Source organism: Aspergillus udagawae, assembly GCF_001078395.1.
Source record: "Aspergillus udagawae IFM 46973 DNA, scaffold_3, whole genome shotgun sequence".
Taxonomy (NCBI): domain Eukaryota; kingdom Fungi; phylum Ascomycota; class Eurotiomycetes; order Eurotiales; family Aspergillaceae; genus Aspergillus; species Aspergillus udagawae.
In genome coordinates, this window is record NW_025091266.1 from 4042012 (window position 1) to 4069537 (window position 27526).

At 50.3% G+C, this 27526-nt stretch overlaps 7 protein-coding genes across 7 annotated transcripts; 1 reads left to right on the forward strand and 6 right to left on the reverse strand.

The window, feature by feature from the left end:
• Positions 1–269: 269 nt before the first annotated feature.
• Positions 270–1423, reverse strand: Aud_005251 (IPI1/TEX10 family protein; the record flags this gene model as incomplete). Its single annotated transcript, XM_043290181.1, has 3 exons — positions 270–1180; positions 1254–1326; positions 1376–1423. The coding sequence occupies 3 exons, from the start codon at positions 1421–1423 to the stop codon at positions 270–272; spliced, it is 1032 nt and encodes a 343-aa protein (XP_043146116.1).
• Positions 1424–2250: 827 nt separating this feature from the next.
• Positions 2251–3309, forward strand: Aud_005252 (hemolysin-III family protein; the record flags this gene model as incomplete). The annotated part of the gene is made up of 3 exons (XM_043290182.1): positions 2251–2805; positions 2870–3097; positions 3154–3309. 3 exons carry the CDS (start codon positions 2251–2253, stop codon positions 3307–3309), a joined length of 939 nt encoding a protein of 312 aa, XP_043146117.1.
• Positions 3310–3412: 103 nt separating this feature from the next.
• Aud_005253 (uncharacterized protein) lies at positions 3413–4234 on the reverse strand (the record flags this gene model as incomplete). The annotated part of the gene is made up of 5 exons (XM_043290183.1): positions 3413–3423; positions 3485–3667; positions 3734–3850; positions 3910–4003; positions 4169–4234. The coding sequence occupies 5 exons, from the start codon at positions 4232–4234 to the stop codon at positions 3413–3415; spliced, it is 471 nt and encodes a 156-aa protein (XP_043146118.1).
• Positions 4235–4954: 720 nt separating this feature from the next.
• Aud_005254 (uncharacterized protein) lies at positions 4955–7685 on the reverse strand (the record flags this gene model as incomplete). The annotated part of the gene is made up of 2 exons (XM_043290184.1): positions 4955–7175; positions 7261–7685. The coding sequence occupies 2 exons, from the start codon at positions 7683–7685 to the stop codon at positions 4955–4957; spliced, it is 2646 nt and encodes an 881-aa protein (XP_043146119.1).
• Positions 7686–15798: 8113 nt separating this feature from the next.
• Positions 15799–17059, reverse strand: Aud_005255 (putative C6 finger domain protein; the record flags this gene model as incomplete). The annotated part of the gene is made up of 3 exons (XM_043290185.1): positions 15799–16454; positions 16516–16848; positions 16936–17059. 3 exons carry the CDS (start codon positions 17057–17059, stop codon positions 15799–15801), a joined length of 1113 nt encoding a protein of 370 aa, XP_043146120.1.
• A 5480-nt stretch (positions 17060–22539) lies between these two features.
• Aud_005256 (uncharacterized protein) lies at positions 22540–25702 on the reverse strand (the record flags this gene model as incomplete). The annotated part of the gene is made up of 2 exons (XM_043290186.1): positions 22540–25398; positions 25460–25702. 2 exons carry the CDS (start codon positions 25700–25702, stop codon positions 22540–22542), a joined length of 3102 nt encoding a protein of 1033 aa, XP_043146121.1.
• Positions 25703–26425: 723 nt separating this feature from the next.
• On the reverse strand, positions 26426–27367 carry Aud_005257 (dienelactone hydrolase family protein; the record flags this gene model as incomplete). Its single annotated transcript, XM_043290187.1, has 4 exons — positions 26426–27033; positions 27105–27152; positions 27209–27279; positions 27339–27367. The coding sequence occupies 4 exons, from the start codon at positions 27365–27367 to the stop codon at positions 26426–26428; spliced, it is 756 nt and encodes a 251-aa protein (XP_043146122.1).
• Positions 27368–27526: the final 159 nt, after the last annotated feature.

Here is a 27526-nt window from a genome sequence, read left to right on the forward strand (position 1 = left end):
TCTGACCTTCAGTCGTTATAGGTCACCGATAGGAGTACTCATTTATATCGTATCCGCCTGCGCGCGCAGTGTTCCGAGGCATGTCCTACCTGGAAACACATGCCCCAGTCTGGATGGTCATTCCTATGTATGACTGTGCTGTCCATCGGCTTTGAAAGTGATCATCGAAGCAGAGTGTAGCGGCTTCGGATGATCAAATAGATCGTTGGGTGTCAGAACTTTCCGACCATGCTTGATATGCGAGATGCCACAGGAGTAACCGAGGACACTCACGGCCCCGGCCCATACGAAATCGCCTCCTTAAGTACCTTACTCACACCCGCCGAAGCCCGTCCCACCTCCCCGCCCTCGCTGCGCGCACCCTCCAAGCCACGCTGCACAGCCCCCAGAAACCGATTTTCAAACACGCGGTACCGATCCTCGCGCGTCTCGTACATCTCGCCCTCCTCGTCGCGAGGCTGTCCAAACAGATTCAGATGCACAAACGGCGCCGTCGCCTGCGGAACCATATGCAGCGCCGCATCACACAGCGGGAACTCCCACCCTGACACCTCGTTGGAGGCATCGGAAGAATCATCCATCCCGTCATCAGGCCGTCCGATCCCCGCCTGCAGGAACACCGCCAGCGCGCCCAGCACCTTAACCATCGGCTGGCCCTTAGCGCCCGACTTGCCGAACGAAGCCCGACTCCCCGACCACTTGGATGACTCCTCCGTGTGCCAGCCCAGCACAGACAGAAAACAGTTCAGCGTCTTGATCCACCCCCCGGCGCTGGACACCACCTCCGCGCCTGCGACGTCCACCAGCCAGGAGAGCACCTCGACAGCCGAGACGCGGATGTCGGCTGCGAGGTGGGTCATGCCTGCGCGGATGTAAGGCAGGAGCTGGGGGACGTGGTCCTGGATGTCGTGGGCGGGGAGCGCGCGCAGGAGCTTGAGCAGCTGCGTGCGGACGCTGGAGCTTGCGTCTAGGATCAGGGGCAGCAAGGTGGGGAGGATGACGCTTACGGGCTGGGGGAGGGGTGAGTCTACTGGCCGTGAGACGAAGGATGTGGTCAGGTGCGCGAGCGAGTCGCGGCGCTGGTTGTCGGATTTGGAAGAAAGCAGGGAGACATGGTGGGAGAATTGGGCGTCTGCTGATGGGGCGGTGATGTGAAGGGATTGTTGGTTGAGGGTGATGGCTGCGATGGAATGTTAGCAACTCCATCTTCATCTCCATGTACACATTGCATGTGCCAGAGTCAGGCTGCGTACTTTTTGCGCGAAAACTTGTGTCGGTGAAGTTGTCAGGCTTTGCCTTGTCTTTGCCGACTTTCAGTTTGGTTTTCTGGGAATGCGTTAGTAATGCTCTGGTGCAGGCCGATGGCATGACTTACCTGAAAATCCTTCTTCTTTTCCTTCTTCTTTTTCGTGCTGGAGCCCATGATGGCAGAACCCCGGAATATAGACTTTGGGTGCTAAGATATGAATGCGTTGACGGGGAGATGTTCCAGAATCAAAGGCCGAGATACTCAATTTTACTCTCCGCTTTGAACCACGCACGAGGTCTCAATTTGGGGCTTTCTATGCGACAAGTATCCTTCCCGAGCGTAGAATGATACTAAGTCTTCTTTCAGAGAATTTATATGGTGATGGGGACGTCAGAGCCAATGAACATTTGGGGATGTCTTCATCCCCAATCTGATTTTTTGATGGATAGTCACGTGTAGTCACGTGGGTTTAACCTGAGGCAGTATTTTACCTCGCGGAAATGGCCGACAGAACAATAGACAATCGTATGCTTTACAGTAGAAGCCATATGCTGTCCCCTACCGTCGTCTGAAGGGTTAGAAACACTGAAATCATGCCTCGACACTTTGTAGACTATGGCGTATATTTGCTACCAGCCAAGCACTGGCGTGGTAACTCGCATGCGGCAGGCCATTCTTTCCCCTGAATAGCCTTGTTGACCTGTCATTTCTCTCCAATCAGAGTTTGGACCTTGCAGTGGTTGCTTTGCTTGTTTTCTTTGTGATCTCCCAATCATAATTGCCGGCATAACCTCATGGTTCTCTGTATTAGGAGAAGTGGACCTTGACGATCCAACAATAGGAGGAATGAGGATGCGAGGAGACGATCATTCTTATTATTTTTACCACCAAGGCTTTAAGCCATTATTTCAACCCCTAGACAATACTCTATCCTTCCTCAGCATGACCTATGTTGTCAGTATGTCCCCTGACAGCTTCTTCCAGGGACAAACAACAGCAAGATGGTCGTCAATGGGCTCCTCCGCTTCCGGATCATCCGCTCCAAACAGATCAAGGAGATCGCACTGAGCGGAGGATATGATCAATCGCAACTTGTCAAGAAACAAACCCTCCTCACCATCAAACAGCTTCCGCCATGGTACGACCCCAACCCATTCATCCTTTCAGGATACCGTCCCGAGAGCCGATCCTACTATAGCTGCCTCGCCAGTTGGCTCTACTGCCACAACGAAACGGGAAACATCTACTCGCATCTGATCCCAGGCATTCTCCTGCTCTCGTCCCAGGGCATCCTGTACGAGTACATCCGCACAAGGCATGAGAACCTCTCCAACTTCGACTGGTCTATCGTCTCGCTGCAGCTTCTCACGGCTTCAATTTGCCTCCTGGCATCGACGACATACCACACCCTGCTGAACCACTCCGCAGCCGTCGCACACCGGTGGCTCCAACTCGACTATATCGGGATTATCGCGCTCATTCTGGGCGACTTCGTCAGCGGACTGCATTTCGGTTTCTATTGTAACCCGCAGCTGAAATACTTCTACTGGTCGCTTGTCAGTGCCCTGCCTATATGATAATCACAGTTGCGAACTCAACGCTAATATGCGATGCCTGCAGATCCTGGTCTTCAGCTCCGTAACCGCCGTGGCCCTCCTTAGTCCGCGGTTCACGGGTCCTGAGTGGCGCTCGTTCCGCCTGGGCAGCTTCATCTGCACCGGTCTCTCGGCGTTCGCGCCAATCGGTCATGCGTGCGTGCTTTGGGGCCTGCCCTATCTCTGGAAGATAGGCGTGCAGTATTATCTGCTCGAAGGGCTGTTTCTGATCATCGGCTGCTACTTCTGGGAGGTAGGCATTCTGCGGCTTGTCTGTATCCACAAGGGAAGATTGCTGACGCAATGTAGAGGAGAGTTCCTGAGAGCCTGTACCCGGGTGCCTTCGATCTCTGGGGCCACTCGCATACGATATGGCATGTCTTTGTGACCTTTTCCATTGGGGCTCATGTCATGGGACTTCTGCATGCCCTGGAGTACAGCTATAGCCAGGCACAGTGTCGCTGAACTTCTTCTTCACAATACTTAAAGAATGACATTGCGTACTGCGTACTTTTATCATACTCCCCTATCCGCATCGCCCAAACACCCGTAACCAAAGCGGATCATCTCAACTAGTCCCTACAAACATTAGCAACGTAGACCTCTTACCTCCCCTCCCAAACGAGGAAAGAAAACATACCCCGCGATCCACCCCCCAACGCCTTCGCAACAGCCTCCTGCGCAGCCTGCAACACCCCCGTCCCCTCTTCCTCCTTCTCCCGATCCCGCCGTCTATCCCCGCCTCCAACAGAAGCGTCCCACTCCCCGGCCCGCATCCCCGTCGGCGTATCAGACAACAGCCTCGTCGTGCTCTTGTTATCGCCTGCCTCCCGTCAACGTCGACCCGACTGAGCTCAGCCGAGAACCCGGGGATAGGGAGAGTACACACCCGGCTGCATCGCCTCGGCGATTTTCTCCGCGACACTGCTGGCCGACTCCTTGGTGTGGTCGGCGTAGGACTGGGATGGGTTGTGCAGGGTGGGTGTGATGGGGTCGGTGGCTTCTTCTGTCCGAGTCATTTGGTGTTAGATCTGCCCAAGGGTAGGGTAGGGTAGGGACTGTTACCCTCGTAGGACGAGCGATTGTCGCCCTGGTATTGGTAATTATTGATATTGGTATCTGTCAATGGGGGTGTGTTCTCGGGATGGGGAGTGACATACTGCCATTCCGGACATGGTGAGTAGATCTGTTTGTGCGATGAATTGGGATGTGGCTATGGATGATCTTGATGCTTGTGCTTGATACCTAGGTGAGCATGCTATATACGATTGCAAAAGATAGATATTTGCTCAAAAAGAGTGATGTCATGGCCACGCAGGCGTACGGCGTGCAGGGTGACTTCATAGTCGGGCATGCGCTCCATGGAAAGGCTTGTCACGAATCGTTTCATATTGACCGATACAAAGCTCGGCATAGTCTATCTAATTAAGAATAATCTCACGAACCATCGAATAGAAAAGTGAAAACAATCAAACAGAGATGCGCACTTCTGCCCGGCCCCAAGTCTCGACGAACATGCAAAGAAACCGAAAAGCGAAACAAAAGACACAAACATAAAAGGAAGACTGGGGTCCGGACAGACGCGATTGTATCAAGCAACTGAAATCATCAAATCAACATAAAAACGTAGACAAGCTTGGTGTATCCAATCGCCCGGTCCTACACCGCGGACGAGAGGCTGATCTGGCACGAGTAGAGTCGAATCGTTACCGACATGCGACTGAGATCGAGGCTTGGAGGATGCATTGTACTAAAGACGTATCGCCCCCGCTCACAGAGGCCACAGCAACCCAAAGGAAAGAGGCATCGCATCACTCATATCAACCATAAAGATACCAGCCACGATTGTGCGTGACGAACCAGGTTTGCTGCACCCTCTGTCGTAAGATAGTCGTAAAATCTGAATCGTGAGGGGCAGTTGGTCAGTCAGGCCGTGGTCACACTCCCAAACACCTTGTTCGTCTAGCGAGCAACTACCCCCACAGTCTTGTTGATCTCAGATTTGAGCGTAATTCATCACGTCTATTAAGTCATGGCGAGAAGAAAAATCGTCTCAAAGGGCAAAGAACGAAAAGAAGTAAATAGCTATGAGGCTTGAAAGAGCTGTAGCTCACAAACTCATGGTCAACCACTCCCATTCCTGGCTTGCACCCTGACCACCAGCAATGCTATGATTGGCCGGGTTCACCGCTGCGGGAGGCATGGCAGGTGCTAGTGGAACCACCTTGGACCGGCCGCCAGACGAAGTGCTGGGCTTGTTGCTGTCATCAGCCCCGTCCGTCTCACTGGCTTTCTCCAGACGCCGTTGTCGCTTGGGGGCCACCTGAACGGTGGTACGGCTCTGTCCAGCGCTCGTAGAAGGAGCAGCCTTGGGTGGTGCTGCCGCGATGGGGACCACGCCAGATTTGCCCATCGCAGCTGCGGTCCTGCCAGCGGCCGATGCCGCGCCTCCAGGAACGGCCGGTGGAGATTCGGACGTAGTGCCACTCTGTGCGCGGCTCGAAGTAGGTGTCGTCATGGAAGCGTGCGCAACAGAGTTCTTGCGGGAGGACTTCTTGGACGAACGAGAGACGCCCACGGCAAGACTGTTGGCGCTACTGCGGTTTCGCTTCTTGATGACGTCTGTCTTCAGCGACAGCGGACGGACCACTCCATGCAGTTTGAGGAACAGACCGCAGGCGTTACAGAGAGGCTGACCCTCGGGATTACGGCGCCACAGTGGGGTGGTCTGAGTGAAGCAGTTGGTACAAGTTGTTGGCCCATTACTCTGGTCGCCATTTTTGGAGCCACCGGGGCTCGCCGGCCGGGACGGAACAGCACTGCTGAGTCCCGATTCTGGAGGGGTGTTCGGCGATGTGTGGGAAGAATTGTTCATGCTCTGGCGTAGCAGCTGGTTGGTGTTCGGGGTCGACGTGGTGCGAGCAATCTTCTGGCGACGAGGGTCCTGGTCGCGGTTGCGGACTTCACTGACCGAAGCAGCGGATCCGTGTGTGCGGCCAAGACTGCCGCCTTGGTTCCACTCACTGGGAGTGTCCATCATGTCTGCCGAGCCGATCGTGACATGTTTCCGGTGCTGCGCGCTGAATCCAGACAGCGAGTGGAAAGACCCAGGGAACTGACCGTCCCAGTGTAAGCCGTTTATGTCGCCGGCGTTGTCATCACCAAAGTCCGCGGGCATAGCCAGGCCAGCGCGTTCGGAGTAGTTGTTACCATCATCGTCTTCGTTGTCAGAATCCGCACCGAACGAGAATATGCCGGCATGAGAGTTTGACGTAGGGAAATCGCTCGCGTTTAACACCTGCGTCGGGTCGACATGCTGCGACTGGGGGATAGTATAGCCAGGGGAAGGAACAGCGGAGGACGGGTTGCTGGCGATAGTCATCCCGTGCTGTTGCTCGCTACTGGTAGTGTTGTTAAACATGTACCGCGGCTGCAGCGAAGCGGACAAGTTCGAACGGTGGGTAACGTAGTTGGGGATACGCCGTTGAGTCCGAGCGTCAATCGAAGGCATATCAAAATACATGGAGTGATCTCCGTCGTATGTGGGCTGAGGTGTCGATACGGAGGACTGGTACGCCGACGCGGGAGGTGAAAAGAATTCGGTCGAATTCAGCGATGAAGCAATCGGGGTCTGCGCATATAGGTTCGCAAACGGGTTGGCCGACGCCATAGGAGAGTCGCTGGGAGAGAAAGTAAAGTGCGCCTGGTAAGGCCCGGCCGACGAAAGAATCGGATCTTCGCCCAAGTTGAAAGTGTCCAAGCCAAAGGGGACACCAGGGGACGTGAGGTTATTGTTGTTGTGGTGGTTTTGAGTGTTATGGTGGAGAGCAAATCCAGAGGACGCGTTATCAAGGGTATAATCAGGAACGCCGGCCGACAAATGGGGATCCTGAGCCAGCATGGCGTTCGTCACGGGCGGCACCTGCGGAGAGGACTCGGCTGGCCGCTTCCGAGTGGGAATCTGGAGATTGAAGAATTGACGCTCATCGATGCTCGTCTTGCGCACGCGGCGGGGCACATAGCCAAACTCGTTGTTTCTACGCTGGTCTTGAGGTGGGTGAGGGAAGGAGGCTGGCACGGGAGTGGATGCGTCCGAGTGGTCCTTGCGAGACTTGATGGGGATCGCCATGGATGAGGTGGCCCCTTTATCAGTTGGAGGTGACCGAGGGCGATCGGCAGGCGACTCGATAGGAACGACGAAGTCGTCGATGTTCATGGGGTCGGAGGCAAGATCGGTGGATGTTGATGGCCGCGCAAAGGAAGGGTGGTCGAACTGACGAAGTTGGGCAATACCGCTCGGCCCCGAGCTGCCAGTCTTCTGCATCGAAGGGCTATATCGGAAAAGAGAATAAGGTAAGTTCACCATGACTTCAAAACAACGCTATTGTCCAAACATCTGAATCATCAGAAACATACCGATTCTGCTGGAGCCTTTCACGTTCCTTCCGTTTCAAACTCATAGCCATCATGCGCCACGTCAGATTTTCCATGCGCTCCTGGTTGGGTAATTGAGCTTTTGTTCTAGAATAGAGCTTCCATATCTGAGTAGCCAGTGGATCCTTCCGTTGCATCTCATCTGGGCTTTCGACCCCATGCCGGGGAGCAGCGTTCCTCCACTCGGGAAAGAGAGAGTCCTGGAGCAAACCGTCCTGGACATGAGCGGAGTCGGGTGGACTGATGGGAGAACCAAGGGAGAAATCATCGGACAACTGGGAGGTGTGATGGAAATGGGAAGAGGATGATCGGTCAGCGTCGGTGATGTCGTAACCAGAGGAGGTGGAGGCAGCGGATGGAGTCGGTCGCGCTGCTCTAGGCGCTCCTCCATGGCTCATCCCCGACATTATCCCGTCGTGGCAGGGTTACAATGCACCCTGTCGTCTTCTTATTGGAAAAGGAATGCAAAGCGAGGAAAAGATAAGCAGGCAGAGTAGGGAAATAGATAGCACTGTGGACGAAGAGAGCGCGAGAGATAAGAGAGAGAGCTGCGAGGTCCCAGGGAAGCAATCGGAGGAGGACAGGGCGAACGCACGGAGGGGAGGGGGGAATAATTGTGCGTGTGGTCGATTGGATGAAGCACGAGCAATTCCACTCTACCCGCCGTAAACGACGAGACCCGAAACCCTCGTCGAAGGTATTGATTTGTCGATCGGCTGCTAGGTATTTTAGGTGCAGAAAAGCCGATTAGTGCTTTATTTGGCTAGGGTCTGGTCGACGAGGACGCAGTATGAGGGTTGTTCGTTGGAACGAGCAGCGGCGGCGGCCTGGGTGCAGATGGATGGACGGAACTAGTCGTAGTACCTAAGGGTGGTAATATGAGTAAGACAAGCTACGCCATTGGGAATGAAGGAACAAAAGTCCTGAGGTCCGAACGATGGATGGGTTTTCGGAAAAAGAAAAAGCAAAAAAGAACAAGCGATATTGCAAGAAAAGCATCAGTGCTCAATAAGCAGCCGCTTACCTTGATCAAGCGCAAAGTACTTTTGCCCTCCTATGATTCTTCTTCCTTCTTGGCCAACTGTCCCCCGATTGGTCTATGAGGATCAGAAGATTTGTTCTCTTGTGATTCTTGCATGTAATAGCCTAGAGGCAGGAGGCTAGACCCTTCAGACACACATGGTCAAAGCAGAATTAAGGTATACGGATAAAAACGGTGGAGGGCAAGCAAGACAAAGAAAAAAAGAAAGAATGAGTCAAAAAAAGAAATATAAGAGGATGAGGGGAAACCCCGGACAGCCAGTCTAAGCGCAGGATGAGTTAGGAGGAGGAGGGGGGAAGGATTCAGGTGATGAATCAAAGAAAAGGATGAATAAAAGCAAAATTGCAAGAGGATGATGCGAAGGGGAAGAAGGATGGATAGTCGACGGAAGAGGAGGGGAACGATGAAGATGGATGACGAGGGTGGAGGAACTTACGGTGGACTTTTGGGAGTCTTGGACTTGGTTTGCTACCTACACAGTTTCCAGATCCTGGGGACTGAGGTAAATGATCGGTCTTGAGATTTTCCTACTTGCCGCGGTAAGAAAGAAGAAATCGGAAGGGAATCCAACCCTGGGCGGAGCAAACGCATAATATCTTCTTATTATGCATCTGGTAATTCATGATTCTTATATAAATCATACCATGTTGCTTAAGACCTAGAGTCTAAGAGCGCAAGACCATTTACACCATGCATATCCATGTGCTTCAAGTGGGTTTGGCTATTAAAGGTAATTTTCGTGAATCTGTCGCTCGGTCCTGGTAACCTTGGATCTCCCCACCTACTCCACCACTCAATGATTATTGAATTCGCTGCTTACATCCCTCTATTTCTCGGGTGTGTCTCTGTGACTGCCTTCAACCTTCTCCTCACTTTGGGAAGAGTGCGTTATTTGACTGTCCAGTTATTGCCTTTTTTTTCTGGGTCAAATAGCGCTGTACATGATCGCTTCCACATGTGAACGCACGCTTACGCTGGTATTACCGGTACCAGTAATTCCGTGTCTTAGACAGAGTTTAGCTTTCTCTTTTTCCTTTTTTAAACTTTGGCCAAGGATGTTCTCGAAGGAAGCCCTTTCTGCAACGCAGTCAATTCATGCGATCTTGATGTACCTTGGCCTGCGAAGTATATACCTTAGTACCTTACGAATGATTTCTGAGACATTCACCTTATAGTCATCCTACATCTTCCCAGGACGTATAAAAGACGAATGCGTCCTCAGCCGGAAGTAAATAAAACCAACTCAGAGAAATTAAGCAGAGAGCATCTCTTAAAACGGAAATAATCCATCCCAAGGTCCAACGGCTAAAAGGTGGTAGCCAGCCTCTCCGCCCTTCAACTGACCCAATCACAGTAATCATCGACTCTCTTAGTCCAAGCCACCAGGATCTAATCATCTAACAGGCTTCCGAGGCTGACTCTGCCAGAGCGCTGGAAGTAATCTGATTCGTGCGTGGGTAAATTCCGGTCTTGGACCCCCGTAAGTATCATTACAAACACACCTCCTCTGCACTTGCCGAGTAGATACGCCGTAATTGTAGATAATGACATCCACACAAGCTCCCTATCGGTCTAAGCTTGCTACTGCGCGTCGCGAGTCAAGAGTCTAGGTCACTGCGGGCCGGCATTTTGTCCAGCTCTAGATCTATATTTCCTCCAATGAGATTCTGCAAGAAATCACTGATCATGCCCGGCGTATTAATGTCAGTGTCTGATTCAGTTGTAGATTTAGAACAGTCGATCGCTTTGGTTTCTGACCGTTAATGATTCATGCTATGCCTTTCTGAGTAGCACGTACAGGTCAGCAAGATTCGCCATCCATGTCATTGCAAAGTCATCGCGGCTGGATGATTCAGCATCTATCAGGTGTACGCATGAGCAAGAATAAGGATGTTTGGCCGAGAACGGAGCATCTGAGACTCGCAGACTCTCCAGATAACAGCAAGAATGCGACGTACTGTCAGCATAGAGCAAAACGTCGAGCTGTCAAGCTGTCAAGTTGTCAAGCTAAGAAGAGAGCATCAGCAATCAGCATCAAAGCTCCTACGGAGTACTACAGAGTGCTCCGTAGCCAATGCGCCGTCTGCTTAGCATGAGAGGAGACGCCTCGTCCCTTGCTTATCGTCTCGGAGGCTTGACTGAGACCCATTCGGGCCGATTTTGGGCCTCGTTGGGTACCGCACCCTTTCTCGAGTCCGAGAAAACAGCAAGTGAGAACTACAAATTGTAGCTTCATAAGCTGGGTGCTCCGCTCATCGGACAGGAACACCGCACCATGAGCCACCATCGAGCCAGAAATCCACATTGCTCCGCATATAGGAGTTCCTCGGCGGGGCGGGGCTCAAGGTCGAACACTCGGGCATCCCGTCTGGACCGGACATGTCCCGAAATTTAGTAGCACACTAAGCACCAGTTAGACGGCTTGAAACCGGAACAAATCTCTCGAGAGTCAAGAGACCTCAAGAGGCTCAGACAAGCCCATTGCTCACCTGGCTGAGCGACATATCTAAGCTTGTTTGCCGTTCTTGCCCGAGTCACCGCTGTCTGTCGGTACGGAGGTGGAATTCCGAAATTGCTTTCATCCGAAGAAATGTTCTAAGAGGAAGATTAATTGGAGAATACCGCTCCGGCTCGTGCACCCAGACGGTAGCAATAATAGAGGATCTAGAGGCGCATTGGGAATCGAACTTCACCGGGATTATCAAATTCCTATTTTACCCGAGGCTTGGTATAAAACCAGTAATGAAGTGGCGTATGGTAAGACTCGTCACCACATTTCAGAGACAGGAACTGACGAATCACGGATCCAGCTGGAGCATCTACAGACGTGCCTTCTTGCCAGAGTTAGTATGTACCAGCAGTAGAAGCCACAACCCAATCCATCGGCGATTCAGACTTTCAGATTAAATGATGCTGATCCCCACCGTTGAACCGATTCTCTTATTGCGGGGTCTCGGCCACTTCTCCATTTCGGGTTCAATGGCAACTCAACGTCGTTGAATGAATACGATCACTGCTCGGCTTGTTCATCTTTCTGAAACGAGATGCAATGTACCACAGCTGGAAGAATTAATTAGGGAATGGTCGATCGCGTGGATGCCATCATCGGGGAGGAGGGGAAGGCAAGGTAGTGCTGTGCATCCTTTCCTCCTCGAGCAGTGGTCCATTCCTGTCGCTTATTTAGTAAAGCATGGATTAGTAGTTCTTATGCAGTCACCGGCAAAATGATAGCAAGCACGGTACAAAGTACGGCTCGAGCCTTGCCATTCGGCGCTGGAAAAAGGAACTGTCAAACTGGGACCCGGGCGCAAATTGCCAGGGCGACATATGTCTTGCGCCTGTAGACGAGCCGAACCTAGGGGTAGCTGATTCGATTTGGAGGCAATAATAGCAAACCCGCTAGTCATTCCAAATAGTAGTCAGTAGCAATAACGTCAACAGGCAGATATGACAATGTCGTAGTGTGGATACAATATCCTGCTCTCGGCCCCACGGGATGGACAACGAGGGCAGGAACTCCACCGGCACTAGTGTCTGATAAAGATAGAGACATCGTGTGTCCCACGCCGGAATCGAGATAAGGCAAGATAATGCTGATAAGACCAGAACAAAGTAATTAGCCTTGGTCATTCCGTGACCAATAAGACCATCAGATACCGCCGATCGGGACGAATCGCAGTCAACGCAATTACTATGTCAGTGTCTTCTGGCTGTCAGCCTGCCTTGAGGAACAAAGGGCTCCGGATACTTACATCACCCATCCCCTCTTAGTCTAAATGGTAACTGGCTTTGCTCATGAATCGTGGCAAAAAAACGCGCGACAACTTGCTAGGCTAAGAGGGGTTTGTCAGGGACAGCTAAATGAAAGTGGGTGCGTGGCGCATGAGCAGCCACTAAGAGACTGTGGCCGACACTAGTCACTGCTTCCCAATGCTGACGAACCGAGGGCATGCTTGCTGATCGCCAACAATTCATTGTACGAGGATTATTTCTTTCCGGCAGGGGCCCCTTGGATAAAGCCACACATGGATGACGGATAGCAGTTCATCCTGGTTGATTGCATTTTGAGAGCTCCCGAGGGAAAATGGAGAAGAACGATGGGGAAAGCAAATGATCGATCAAAAGCATTACAGCCGACCGACCAAATTGTCGCGTGCTTAGCAACTAAATGAGGATTGATAGGCCGACTGAAACGATGATCCTGTTTCAGTTGCGGACCAGGTGGCCAGAGAATCGTAGGAGGATTCCTGGAGAAATCAGAACAGTTGTGGCAATAGCAGATCCAGCAGTGTATGCGGTGATGGTCATTGTGACGGGCAAGCACAAACGACGATCGACTCCACATCGTGCAATATCAAACGATATCACTGGGCTTATACGTCTGTACTCTCGTAGTACGGGAGTTGAGTACCAAAGGCAGCGCGGAGCACACGAAGGGATGTAAGACAACTGACGTACGCAGTGGTACTACTCAAAACACTCGGCCCGTTTGGCAGACGAAAGAGAGCCCGAATCATAGCACCTCGGAATGTGTTAGTCTCAGACAAAGACAAGCATATTGTTGCGCTACGTACCATGACTATTCAGTAGTCACCAGCCACTCTGACGTAGAAAGGAGAAAGTAGAAATGGATCTGACTGGAACCATGGAGGGAACCTCTAGCATGGTCCAATGAGCGAGATCAGATGGACAGTTGCCAATTACCCATCCAACGGTACTTTGGCTCTCAAGATCATCGTGGAGGAATACCGCCGATGAGATGGAAAGGCTGAAGCTCCCAGCCGTCCCCCACACTGCATGGGGAGAAGCAGTTGCGCCAGCGACCAGTGATGGTTGTCCCTGGAGTTTCTGGCGGGTGCGGCGGGAAAGCAAAAAATAAACTGGAACCCTTCCCCCGCTTCTCCTGTCTGCAACTTGATATATCAGTACAACGACAATGGCAATTGAAGAATCTTGAAAAGATTGCCTTATTTCTCAGAGAAAAGACAATTATGAACTTGTGATGCTGAGGAGTGAGTTGTTGGTGGGCTTAAGGATGATCCACATCCGTCGATGCTATTGTTGGATTGCGTGGCTGGCTGCCAAGGGGGAGTGGGAAGGGGCGTTTTGAGGCGTGGATGTCCAGAAGGAGGACATGGAAATACTGCTGGTATATAGAAAAGGCCGTCATATGCAGTCGACCCTATGACTTGTCAGAATGGGGGAGCGTGGCTTGAAGCCTGAGTCCTAAGGCTCTCCAGCGCACATGATGAGGAAGAGCAGGGAAAGAACCTTAACAGGGAGACGAGTCCACAGCTCCTATATAAGATTGACCCTGAGACTGAGAGACAGCAAAAGTAATCCGAAGTTTATCATCACTCCAGAACCGCATGATAAGGCGTCACCGAAGGTGATAGCTGTCGAGGGTGAATTGCTGCGCTCACAGACGCAAAGAACCAAACCAGTCATCTCAGCCCATTAGGATTCGGGTCTGGTTTTGTATGCTCGCCCTTTGTTTCAGACCGAAAGAATCAAGCCCGATAACTGGAACAAGAGAGCCGCTCTGCGATAACTTTGCATCCTAGACCCCTGGAGGTTGGAGATAAGACCATGATTTGCACCCGACACGCCACGTTAGGATCCAGGCTTGTCCCGATACCCTGCCATCCACACGAGCAATAGGAATGCGCTGCTGGCAGTTCAGCGTCCTCAATGGCTACGAGGGTGATGTCGTTATCAGGACAATGCCAAGGGTAACATCAATATAGACTTCAGGCTGTCTTGTGTATCTCTTCTTTCTCCATATCTTCTCCACACGCACCCCAGATACTTCTTTTCGGTCTCCATGCGATGGACCTAGATATATCCTAAAAATCCTCGCTCCTCCATTATCTTTGGATCTCGATAGATCAACTGACTCATTTCAATTGCACGCAGGAAAATTGATTCTCTGAGATGTTATCATATCTCTCAGCGGCTCGTCCGACTGAGCTCGCCGAAATCCTGGCACGGATTACAATCCCTGCTCTTCTACGAGGTCCTCCTGATAAGGAGCACACTCCATTTCATTGGCATCTCACATGCTAAACTGATTATACCTTCGACTCACAACTGCATCTTGTCGCCGCAGCGTCTCAATGCCTATGGCGTACGATCAACTCCAGATGCTTATGCTTCTACTCTTAAAACGTTTTAACGATCTGTATATCCAACTGCACGACGACGGATTGAGTACGGAGGACTCAACTGTCGTGCACCCGAAACACAGTAGCTTGCTGCTGCACTAGACCTTACAAGGCCAAGGGCCGATGGTGATCGATGAGCTTTCTCCGCGGACGATATCGGCCATCGGCCCCGATATATCGGTCCATGGTCCGTACTGCAAGCCCTAATGCAATGTAACGTTATTCAGGAGCAGATAACGGTTGACAATGCTATTGAACAGATCTAGTCCTTGCTAGTATATGTATCTAACTGTAGTGATTGATATATCTATGCTCCTCTGACCTGTTCCGTCGATCTATCCTTCGAGGCCTACGTTCTCACATATTGATGATACATTTGTGAGATTAAATCTGAATAGCCTAAGTTGACGAACCCTTCAACTCTGTCCAGTCACGACACTTGTCTGAGCCGAGCTGGATAATCTATAGACCTGTTGGGGCTTAGATTCGTCATATATCATGGCCAAAATTGCACATTGCGCGAGTGAGGTCGTACAAGACAGGACAGCAAATAAACAGCCCCTGGAAGGCTCGACACCTATCTGATTCCTAGGCGGGTAGCTGCTAGGGCTAGATGATATGTAGCAGATTCGTCACCCGTTCATTTTTATGTAGCTTCTAATCTAGTGATGTATGCAATGCAGCTTGGTATCATATGACATGGCAATTCGAATTCTCGGCAAGGGGGTAAGAAAGTCTATACATTTAAATCAAACATGAGGTAGATGGGAATGGTTGTAGTCAATGTCATGAAACAGGGATATTGTGGTAATGATGATGATGGTGAACAGGCATATCGGAGCGAGAGTCGACAGGCTGTGTAAAGAGGTATGGCAAACAGATGGACCAAGCAGGCTTTGATGGGTCAGTTTTTGCTTGAGCTGGTCTCGTAGAAAGCAAGAACTCGAGCAAACTGGTACTTGCCTCATGTCAAGAGATGAAAAATGAAAGGTTTAAAGGTTAAAAGTAGATCGTGAACGAAGGCTGGAACCACAAAAGAAAGGGAAATGCGAAGCTGGAGACGTCGCCAAGTCTAAATGATATCGCACGGAAAAAGGTATCGCAAAGGAAGAAACGAATGACCAGAAGATGCCGCCCAAAAGATCCTTTTGCGCCCGCTAATGACCGGTGTGGAAGGTGAAAGCCATGACGAGAACTTCGTATGAACAGAGAAGCGAAATAAACGAATGCATGCGTGCCACTGGGTATTATTCTAAAACAAAATCCTCACTCTTTGTCGAATTATCCGTCTTCCGGAATCGGTTGTAGAGCAATTCATGAAGTCGGTGGCGGGCCCTGCCCGGGATGGCCCATGTGTGCCGGGGCACTTCCAAATGCTGCCTGCTGTGTCGGGTCTGCCGTATACATTGGATATGGCACTACATTCATCGTCGGCATACCGTTGATATCATGCCATCCGGGGTAGCCCATGGCCGCTGGCTGGCCGGGGTATGACATCGACACGGTTGTCGCCTGTAACTCGACAGGCGGAGGACTCTGAGGATTGACAGGCGGCCCCGGGTAACCCTGACCGGGACTCGTCATCCTGCGTTTGAGCTCCGGGTGCATTTGCTGGCTGAATTGGCTCGGATTCGGGTACGAAGCCATCTCCGGCTGTGCCGGAAAGGTCATCGAGCGTGTCGGTTGGGGGGGAACCGGCCACACTGAGCCGTCCGGTTGCATGGCATACGCCTGTACGGGGCTGATCGGTTGCGATTGGGACGGGACCGTTGGCGTTGTTGCCATTGCCGCGTTGGGAGGCATAGGCACCATGTTGTTCGGTCCCGGACTCCATGCGTTAGGAGGCATGTTCATCATCTGGGGCTTCCCCGCAGCCATAGCGCTCAATAGCTGGGGGTCAGAAATCGTAGTGTATTCGTCCCACGGAACTGGTGGATCTAATGCTGGTGCTGCCGCGAAATCTGTGGACCCTACGATGCGAGGTGGAGTCAGCAAACGCCGTTGTCATCTCAAGCGAGTCTGTCTGCCTACCTGGTACGAATGACGACATGGGATTGCCAGGAAAAGAAGTGGCATGGAACCCCGACGAATCCTGGCTCGCGTCTAAGGGCATGGGTTGGTAAGGGAAGAATGACTCGGAGTGGTCAGGACCTCCACCCATGGTGGGAGGTGATGAAGAGGTAGTCGAAGGATCTGTTGAAGCGCTTTCTATTCTAGAGTTTGGCCGGGACTTCTTCTCCACGGGAGGCTGCTGGTCAACAGGGAAGAACTGGCATTCCTTGCGTAGACGGATGCAGTTTTCGCATCGACCCTGGGCGTCGTCGGCTGCCACTAGACATCGGATCTTTCGCCGTCGGCAATGTACTATTCGCCAGAGCATGAGCCCCTTGATCGACCGGTAGAAAAAAAAAGAAAAAGGAAAGGAGAAATCAGATTGCGACGTTCACTCACCACATGCGACTGATGTGCGATGGTATCCCAACTTGTTGCGCTTCTTGTCTGCGGTGGGGTTTTCCATGATGGGTGCCTGTGTATTCGGTAACGATGTCATATTCTGGACCAGGACTGCGGGCATAGCTCCAAAAGGGCGAGAGATGGCGCAAAGATGCCACTGGGCCGAGGGTGCATCAATCGCACTAAGACGGAGGAGGGGAGAGTGTGAATTGTGGAGGGTAACTGCAAGGAACCACGGGCTGAGGCCATGCACGACAGACAAGAACAGAACAGAGAGATTGTCCAGGGTCTATCTAGACGAGACGACGAATGCGGCTGTGAGGTCGAGCTGGAGAATTGGTGAATGATGGGATGCGTTGTTTCGAGGATTAAGCGAATAATTGATGGCCTTGCGACAGTCGCCCCTCCACGTTTCAGCAATATATTTCTCCACACTCTGGTGGTTGTATTTTCCCGCAGCAGAAATGAACAATCCACAGATAATAATAGATATTAAGTCGTAATCAAGGGCGTGTTTCAGAGACGATTAGGCTGATCGAGATTCGACACTAGAGATCGTTCTTCTGTAGGAGTAGTTGTCGACGTCGTCGTTCGCCTGTCCTCGTCAAGTTTACGAAACGAGACAGAAGAAGTCGTGGTAGATGTTGCAATCGAGGTATGCACGAGCATAGAGCAAGAGAAGCGTCTGAGGTTCCTCGGCCTATCGAAAAGGGTACATCCACGGGGCGGATCAAGGACAATAAGGAGAAAGAAGAGAATAAATGATTGGGAAACAATAGTAATCAAATACTAGAAAGGTAAAATGTTGAAGAGAAAAGGGATAGAAGAGAAGAAAAAAGGATAATAGTAGTAGTAATAATAATAGGTAAGATACTCCGTCCTGAGTAGCAGCAGGAGTAGGAGAAAGAGGACGTATCTAGTAGGGTGAAAAGAGTGAGGCTTCGTGGTCTAAGGTCCCCCGGCTGTAATTTTTCCTTTTTTATTTTTTAACTTCAATTGATGATGGAGAGAATAATTATAATTATTATTCTGAGGTCTCTTTTTCTAGAAAGCCCAGATAGCTTCGAAAGGTTATGATTCGCGCAACTCTATGAGGATTAGAGTGTTGGGTATGTTGAGTAAGTACCTAAGGAAGGGGGAGAAATCAATTTTTTCCTTTTTCCTCTTTTTTTTGTTTTAAAGGAAAAACGAAATTAAATAATAATAAAAAAAGAGCGAAGTTAGAAAGTAAGTTAGCTAAAAAAAGAGTATAATAAAATAATACTAGTAGAAGAGGGAGAACAAGCAATAAGATGATAGAGAGGCAATGACGATGATGAAACCAGCATTCGGCAGTCTCCTTTACAGTACTGAACCGATTCATAGGGCAATTAGAAGAGATGCTGAATAAAAGTCCCTGTAGCTAAGGCGATGTCGATATCAGACTAATCATAACATGAAACGCCGAGTCTAGACGGTAAAAGGGTGATTTAATATTATTTTTATTCTAGTACCATACTCTGATGTCCAGTGTCCACAGCTATCATTTCCTTCTTCGTAGCATTCCAGCTTCCAGAATGTGGGCAATAGAATCCTCTTCTGAAGATGGATGACTGATTGATGTCTATAAAGCCGTAGGAGTCCATCAACGCAACGAAACGCATGATTGACGGCTTATCTACTGCGGTCTCTGTTGTTCAAGAGAGTGTATTGCAGTGGTTGAACCTCGATAACAAGCTTCAATTCCTTTTTTCTTTCAGCATCGCACTATACCGAATACATGTCAAGGAAGAACCCCCTGATCCTATCATGGCCATGGCACGCTCAGGACTGGTTGAGCCTGAGGGCACAAACCATGGTCCCCCAAATGGGTGACAGACCTTAAACTACCTCCAAGTGGGGGTGGGCAGCAAAACCATGCTTTCTCGAAGGAAAGGGTTAATAATGATATCAAAAAGGCTGAAGCCAGTCCATCATCTTGAGGTCTAAAAGGTCACTCCAATTCAAGAATCATTATAGTATAGATCTCCTACATAGCATCTATCATCCGGTGCCTTTTACCTAGGTTATTTGGGGAGGTTTGGCGTCATGCTTGAGGGAGGAATTTCAATCCCATGTCCATGAGGATGTTTGCTGTGAGCTCATTGGCCAGGTGCACAGCCAACGTCGGGGACTCGGGAACCTTGGCGAATCAGCATTAGGATCCTGGGTGAGAGATATTGCGCACAAGATGAGCTGATCGTTCATTGGGTTGGATCATTTGATGAGTCTGAGGGATTTCCAGAACAAGTCTAGTGGCACAAGACAGCAACATGGATCCTCGAACACTGTCGACCTTCGAGAAGCCCCTTGGTCGTCATCCTTTGGGCTGGGGAATCTGGGAATGATCCATGATTGGTGAGCCAGAGCAAGGTATGGGTCATGGGTAATGAGGCTTCTACCTACGTGCATTTTAGGTGTCTCAGCTGTCATGAGGCCACCTGTTCCTGCCTGTTCCTGGATCTGTTCAAAGGTGAGGTACTCGTCATTTTCAGATTTGTTGGCAGAGGTGCATCTCTTGAATTTGGAAATAGAGCAATGCTACTATGGCACTAGGTTGGATAGATGGATGTATGAGCGATGAAGTTATGAAATGGGAATGGAAGATGAAACAAGACCACAGAGTACCAATCTGTCAGAAAGGGGTGGGCCCCAAAGTCAGTGTTTGATTAAGGATCAAATCTGCATCCTAGCGTGTCCGATGGGTTCTTGGCCAGCAAATCTCAGCTGTATGAATCTGTAAGGGGTAATGACTAAGAGAGAACTAATGTGTCTGTCACTTAGTCCACACTGCGCTCAATGCGAAAACCTCAATCTGTAAACTGAAGACACAATTTTATGTGAAGACAGCACTGTCCTGGTTGATGTCATGTCCCAAGGGAATGGTCTGAGTTCTCGACCCACATTTATCTACATAGTATAAAGAGGTATACCAACTTTACTAAGTACCCAAGGCACCGTCTGATATGTCGAAGACTTAATTTACAGAAGAGCACAAGGTAAAACGAGATAATAAAGGACCGCTTTGATATTGTCGTATTGAATCTGCACACTATGACCAGGTGCCGATGTAACCCATCATGAGATACTCCATAGAGAACAGTATGAGCAATTCATAACAATAATACCATGTCAAACCATTGGACATCCTGCGATGCTCAAGATCGCAACCTTTACTATAAATATCATACCCACAGAACCAATGAGCACATTACCAAGTCCCAGTCCAAAGTCCAGCACTAAGTCCGTACCCACAATACGCGCAACCCCTATTGCTTGGCTCTTCTCTCCCAGACTTCAGGGTCTTGTTTCGTACCACCTTCACCTCATACATGTGTAGTTTAAACTCGATTCTCGACTCGAAATGGCCTAGTGCATGCACATATCTGAAACGAAGTATCTTTGCACCGATTGCAAGAATGCGCAGGCAAATTCCAGATTACGTCAGCAGACGTCTGGTGGTCGATTTTCAATCTCCATAGGGATGAATCAATCATTGCATATTTAGAGTATCTACGGAGTATGTCTGCAGAATGAACACAGTATGGTTTGATGGCAAAGGAGAGGGTCGCGTGGATGTTGCTCTTTTCGTCACTTGCTGCGAGTGCTAGTTAGTGGGATCGAAGACGATATACGTAAGCGAGATCGTCTTCAGAAATTGCGATGAACACCTCTGGTCGGTGCTCCAGTCACCGTTCATTTCCTGGGATTTGCGAGTCTCTTTCTTCCAATTCAAGTAACGACCACCATCACCTTTATCGTTTTTATTCACCCGCTTATGCGTAGACTGTGGACTGTGGACTGTGGACACATTCCAGCAGTAGCACTACTAGTGCCACACCATCTTGACTCCTGCACAATGATCCTTCGTTCTTCAAAGAACCAATGATGATGACTGCATCATTTCGGACTACGGAGTAAATCGCTCTATTTCGGCTGATTGCACAATTCGGTGCATTCTCCGACTGCAGGTACATAGAAAACCGCGCTACGCAACATAAGCGAATATGCAGCTCGCATTCCTCAGCATCATGTCTCAGATGTCAGGGCAGCTGGAGGCTGTCCATCCAGGACTGGCTTCACTCATGTCGCCTTTTTCATTTGTGATTTTGATGAGCGCCACATGGCGTGCATGCTAGGCCCGCTAATATCCAACTTATTTCCTCCGTAGAGACTCTCTTCATGAGAGGAAGAGAACAGCGTCAAGACCCAGACTCAGACTTAGATTCATAGCCTGCAGTGCACCGTGCCAGTAGAGCCCACTTGGACGAGGATTAGGTCTGTCATGGACGGACTGATGGGTAATGACACGATGGCCTTCTCTCTGGTGCCCACGTGCGCAGTCAATTTCCGTTGGGTAGCCATTTGCCCCTAACGAGACCCTGAAAGGCTGGGAAAAACAAAGTCACGGCTTTGCGCCGGAAATTACTCCGTAGGCTACTTATTCGCCTTCTTTCCAATGACAATAAATGAGACTGGCGTATGCTTGTATGCTGTGTCCCAGAGTTTGCTGGTGCCATGTCTTTCGGTATCCTAATCTTTTTTTTATTATTTTATTTCTAGAGATCTGTCTGTGTGCGCCATTCAAGAGGTACCGAGATTTTCTGGGAACTCATTTTCCATGCAGATAGAAAGAACTACGCCAGAGTTACTGTTTCAACTCGTGGAATCAGAGCGATGGGCTTTCGTAGACTGGCTCGGCGAAATTTATGTCTTCACTTTAGAGGTTACTCCGAAATAGGGCCCGGACTAGGTACAGAGTGTACTCCTACGCGACGGAGAATTTCGAAGCCAAAGTGCTGTATCCTAGATATAATAACACCATGCAAGTCATAAGAAGCTTGACTCGCCATTGGTGTGCACATCTCATCATTCTAACGCCGTATGCCAAAATACTCCGTACCGTATTTCTCGTGTTAGAAGCACGTCGAGCGCCCCAAGCGCAAAATGTCACTCATTCAGGTTTCCTTATGGCTTGCAGACCGGAAGATATCTGCGAGGGCAAGCCTCTTGGCGGCCCCATGGGCTCAATTGGTGCGTTTGTCTGAGGCGCACGCTGGCCTGTTTCACCATCTTCGGGCACTTAACTGCATGCAGACATGCTCTGATCAGTTTGACTGCTCCTCCTCCACCCTTACGTGTCTCTCACCATCATCACTAAAGCGTCCTGAACGTGGCATCTGAGTCGGTCCAATCGCATGCCTTGCTTTGGTGTCCGAAGGGGAAGGTTGCATTTTGGGTTTGGGACCGCCATTGGCCATGGACCTTGTGGCCCAATCTCGTACTCTCATATACACCACACTCCTCGGATTCTCCGCAACCTTATGGTTGCATTGGCAATATCCTCGAGCTTGCCCGTCTAAACGATTAACCGGTTAAAGGGGCTGGTTTGGTCAAGGTGCTTCCAGCTTTCTGCGTTCTCTGACCGTGATCCCATCATGACTATGACGTAACAGGCTACTATAGATAATAAAAGATCTTGTCTTGTAGAAGCTGCAGATACCATAGCGATTCTCACCAACCCAAAGGATCAAGAATATCAATCACCGTCTAAATGAGCCAGTTCTCCCCGCTGGCAGTTCCCTAATCACCCACGCGAATGACCACTTTAACCGCAAGAGCCCGAGCTTCCCTAATGCAGCACCCTAGACATGTCCGCCCAGTTCGACCGATGATGGCGTCGTAGCCAACAGAAGCGCACCATGATCTAGCCAATGCTTCCTTCTCAGCAGATCGACGAGCATCGACAACAAACACTTCGTCAACCGTCAGATCGAAGCCTGCATGCTCAAAAACCTTCGCTATCATTGATCCTTCGGGACCTGGCAAGGCATCTAGTGCAAGATATTTGTACCTGTATGAGCTCGGCAGTGGGTGGCCGGGAAGCCGCCCGTACCTGAGAGAGAAGGCTTCGGCGGCAGAGAGTGACTGCGACGTATCGCGCTTGTCGTCTTCGCTATCAAGTGACGCATTGTGCTGGTACGACGCTAACCCTGGAGGCAAACGGCACGCATGAGACGTCACAAAATTGACGTTATACGTTAATGGGAAGGAAACATCTGATGGGGCCGTGCTTGAGCCCGACCTCAGCGAGAAACTCATCGTTGCCTTGCGGGCCACCATTGCATGCTGGATTGAATTTCGCCGCCCTTCCTTTGTAGAAAAAGTCAAAGCATTAAACTTGACATCCACCGGTGACTTTGCATCAGGTAAATCGTCCACCGGCAAAGTAAACTCGCCACTGACCAAAGACCCCAGTCCCAGCGGTGTCGACTCCACGGAGATCTTGTTTCCTTGCTTGATCCGGGGTTTTCCCAGACCAGTTGGCGGCTCACTAACAATCACCTCAAACCAGGTATCGTCAAGGGGCTCATGAGTTTGATACTCTTTGGGAATGTTCGTGCTGCCAATCCAACCCATGCACGCCTTGGTTTCCTTCAGGGCGGAGAGTACTCGGCCAACAATGCATTCTTGACTCCACCAGCTCTTTCCATTGAGAGCAAATCCTCCATATAGATTGGCCACCGATCCGAGTCTTGCAATGGCTTTCGGATCATTCTCTAGTATTGTAGCCATGAGCAAGTGGTTGATCGCCTTGCCAGGAATCACAAAGCCAGAAAGCCAGCATCTCGTGATCCAACCACCTATCGTTGACTTGGGGTCGCTGGAAGGACCGCTGAGCGTTACTAAGCGGCGAGTAGCGAGTCTTTTGAACATGTCGTGTTTGGTGGTTCGTTCCGTATGGTCCTCCACTGAAGCATCACGCACAGGGCGGGTAAACATGTCGGTGATCTTTTGGTCCGAATTCCCGTGCCGTAATCTCGATGCGATAGTCTCTCTGAGCAAATCAACACGAGGCCAGCCGATGTTTTCGGCAAACGCCAAAAGCCCTTCAACTTGCTGTTCGATACGAGTTGGTGTAAGTTTGAATATCCCGTGAACGTCGGGGTGAGGTGAAGATGGCACAGGGTGCCTGCGTGTTATGCTATCAAAGAATGAAAAGCGACGAGCCTTGGGAGTCGACTTCTCCTGGGTTGACGCCTGCGACAGAGTATTCGACACTGCAGTGGATCGGCAATCGCCCCAGAAGATCTTGAAACTGTCGAAGAAGCGACGCACCACCACCAAGTCCCAGTCAACTTTAGGATTGCGTAGCTTATCGAAATGGTTCACATCTTGGGCCGAGACATTGACATCTTTCGAGCTCTCAACCAGCCCAACTTTGACAACGGCGTCCAGGCGAAGAAGTAGCTCCGCGGCGAGGAGCATCTGGATCAGAAACCATTTCTGTTCCAAGCCCGGGTAAGCCCAGGGCTTGTGAATGGTACTTGGATCAAAGAAGTCGGCGTCCACATGGGGAGGAGCTTCCCAGAGAAGCTGTCCGATGCGGAAACGCCACTCGACGAGACTGAAGTCGAACCATGCTCCTGGTGTCGCTAAAACCGTGGTCAACGCCTTGATCTCAGCCTTGAGGCCGTGCTGGCTGTCGAGATCCGTGAGCATGCATCGGGGTGGGTGATGAAGAAACTTGGTAAATAGATCGCTGTAGAGTGCATGCGCGCTTTCCACATCGAGTATCGTTTTCTGCGTGTTCTCATACAATAACTCGTGACGCAGGTCTCTCAAGGTCTCAAGACGGTCGACCAAGGCCTTGAAATCGATATCTCGCAGACCAATCCTTCTCCAGGCGGTCGGGCCATCGCCAAGAAGCAATTTTCGATCATGTATAGTACCATCGAGGCACTGCGAGTAGGGCTCATGGTAATGTTCCAGAAGTTCGTCAGCCTCAACTGCTGGTAGGGTATGAATGTGCAGTAGATCAGCCGGCAGATGGGGCTTTCCCGTGGGAACGAATCGAACCGAATCAGCCACTGGAAGCTCTAGAAAATGGCGAAAGCCCACAGTTCCCGGCTCGATCCCGCTCATAGCAAGCATGTTTGGGACTTCGAATACACCAATATCGAAAGTAGCTCTCTTTGGTGCACCGATTCGTTTCCAGCTGTCTAAGTTGAGAGGAGCGTCACCTTCAAGGTATCCTTCGGGGACGGGGAGATGGGCATGAAGGGTGCACACGGTATATGAAGGATGAGGAAGACGTTTTCTGTCCCATAGATGCTGAATCGTAGGGTCATGGTCATCCCATGGGAAGATTACTTGGGGATACCAGAGTCCATGTTTGCCCTTTTCTAGAAGGAAGTATGGTGCCCCGGAAAATATGGCATGAATATCATCTCTGTTGAGATGAGTCTCGGACGGAGACTTTTCGTGAACATGTGCCTTGTGAGATCTGGCAAGAGTGTCAGTGGTAGAATTTGACGCATCCTGCTGTTCGCTGTGATCGACCGAATGATGTGTATGTTTCGTTCTAGAAGAGGCCGAGGAGTGATCTTCTCTGCCTGAATTCTTTATCAACTGCGCATTCGGAGTCGTGGTAGATTTACCCTTGATAGAGAATTTAGTACACAGCCTTGGCCAGGAGCGCTACGAGTAAAGTAAACCTCACATTTTCGTGTTTCTCAATTGACGCGCGAGGTACATCCGTTGCCGACACATCTTCCGTTACTGGCGCAGCGCCACGTTTCTGGAAAAGGCTACGCAACGCGTTTCTGCCAGATGCGCTGTGATCGCGACTATTTTCCAGCGAGAAGGAAGCTCTCCTAGGCGAGCTCTCTGATACTTTGCTCGCGCCGGTATCAGAAGGCGTCGCATTCGAAACTGAACGACGCCTGCCAGATAATACATGCATCTTGGTCTAGGTCAATTCTCAGTATTGATGGGTATCAGGGGCACTTGCGAGTCGATGGATATTGACAGCTTGACGAGAAGAGGGGCATGAGGTTTCAGATTACTTACGCTAATGTTGGAGAGTGGCGGTTATGTTGTTTAATCCATCATAGCATCAGCAGAATCATGTAGAGATAAAAGGATCCTTATATAGTCCCAGTCATCTATGGAATATCGATAAGGAGTTTATAGCCTGGTGTCATGAAAAAATTCGACGAGACATGAACATGATGAATCAAATCGTACGATCCAATCTAGGTATAGCCACCTGATCGGCTAAAGACGTTGCGATGTTTTAAAACAAGACTAGAAATAGCAGCGACCATCCATCACTGTTTGGATAGAAGAAGGTCGCATAAAAAGAAGAAGAGACAAGACGAATATCAATCGATGCTTTGATGGCTTAACTGTTGCAAGGAGTTGAGAATGAGAAGTGGAGAGAGCCGCGGATAAACGATGACGTTCATTTTCAGGACCGAGTGGAGTATTCGGTGCCCCTTTCCGGATCTGGAAGTCCGGCTCTATAACAGCTCTGTTTACTGGCCACACGAGAGAATTATTGAAATTTAGTTACTATGGAAAGCATGATAGAAAAACTGTCATTTTAAATTATTCATCATTTTGTCTCGTCATTCATATATATTAGAGATACTAGCATTACGCCCTCCACCATAGCCCTGATCTTTTAAGCATGCTTCTGAAGGAAGCTCAAAACAGTCTTGTAACCTCTCTCGTACTCCTTGCGGACTTCTTCATCCTCAAGGTTCGACCGAGCCGCCATCCAGCCGTGGATCTGGGTAGGGAAAGTCTCCACATAATGGTCAACCTTAAGGTTGGCACCGAAAGCCTCGACGTCCTTGGGTTTCTCGTCCTTGGAAGCTAACATGGCCATGGGAATAGTGACATTCTTAGCGTCATTGGGATCAAGCATGGCGGGATGGCACTGCACCGCGGCCTTGAACTTAGTTTCCTCAGCAGAGGACAAGCATGCGATCTTTCCACCCCAGCAGTATCCGAGGATAGACCAGGACTCGAAGGCCTTGCCGTTGGGAGCGAGCTTGTTCGCTTCCCAGACGAAAGGTGGAATCTTAGGCAGGTTTGCTGGAGCAGCAGCCTTGGTTTGGAAGAAGTTGCCCAGCTTCTGCTTGTGTTCTTCGGTGTGAGGAGGGAACCAGCTGATGTCTGCGGGTTGGCCCTCGAAGAAATCGGGCATGAAGACACGGTATTTCTGCTCGCTCGAGGTAGCGAGGATATCGGCACCTTGAATTGTCTGAGGGAAGAAGCCGAAGATGTCTGTTTTTCCAAGTCACTCTTAGCTGGTTGTCTGTGGGCAGCGACGGATGGACCATTGGACGATTACCCACCGTAGACGATGAAGATGGCCTTGGAGGCAGATTCGGGACCAGTAACGTCTGAACATATGTCAGTGGCTCTTTTGCTTCCGGATCTATGTTCACAATTGACGTACATGTCTTCATTCTATTGATTGTTTTGTATTCACCTTTGCCCTGGTAGCCTTGGGCAACAATGGGGGGGATACTGAATGTGGTCAGTTTGAGGCCACTCTGCTATGACAACGCCAATTGCAAATCACGTACGAGCAGCAAGCCTTGCTAATGCCGGACATGTTGACTGATGAACAGTGGAGCGGTCTGAATGTGTTGAGGGAGCGAGGTTTCACGGATGTGAGGAATGACCTTCGGAGAGGGGTAGTTAGAAGCTGTCCGCAAGGCATGAAGGAATGGAGACGAGAGCAAACGCACAGTGATATAGCTCGGAACGGGTT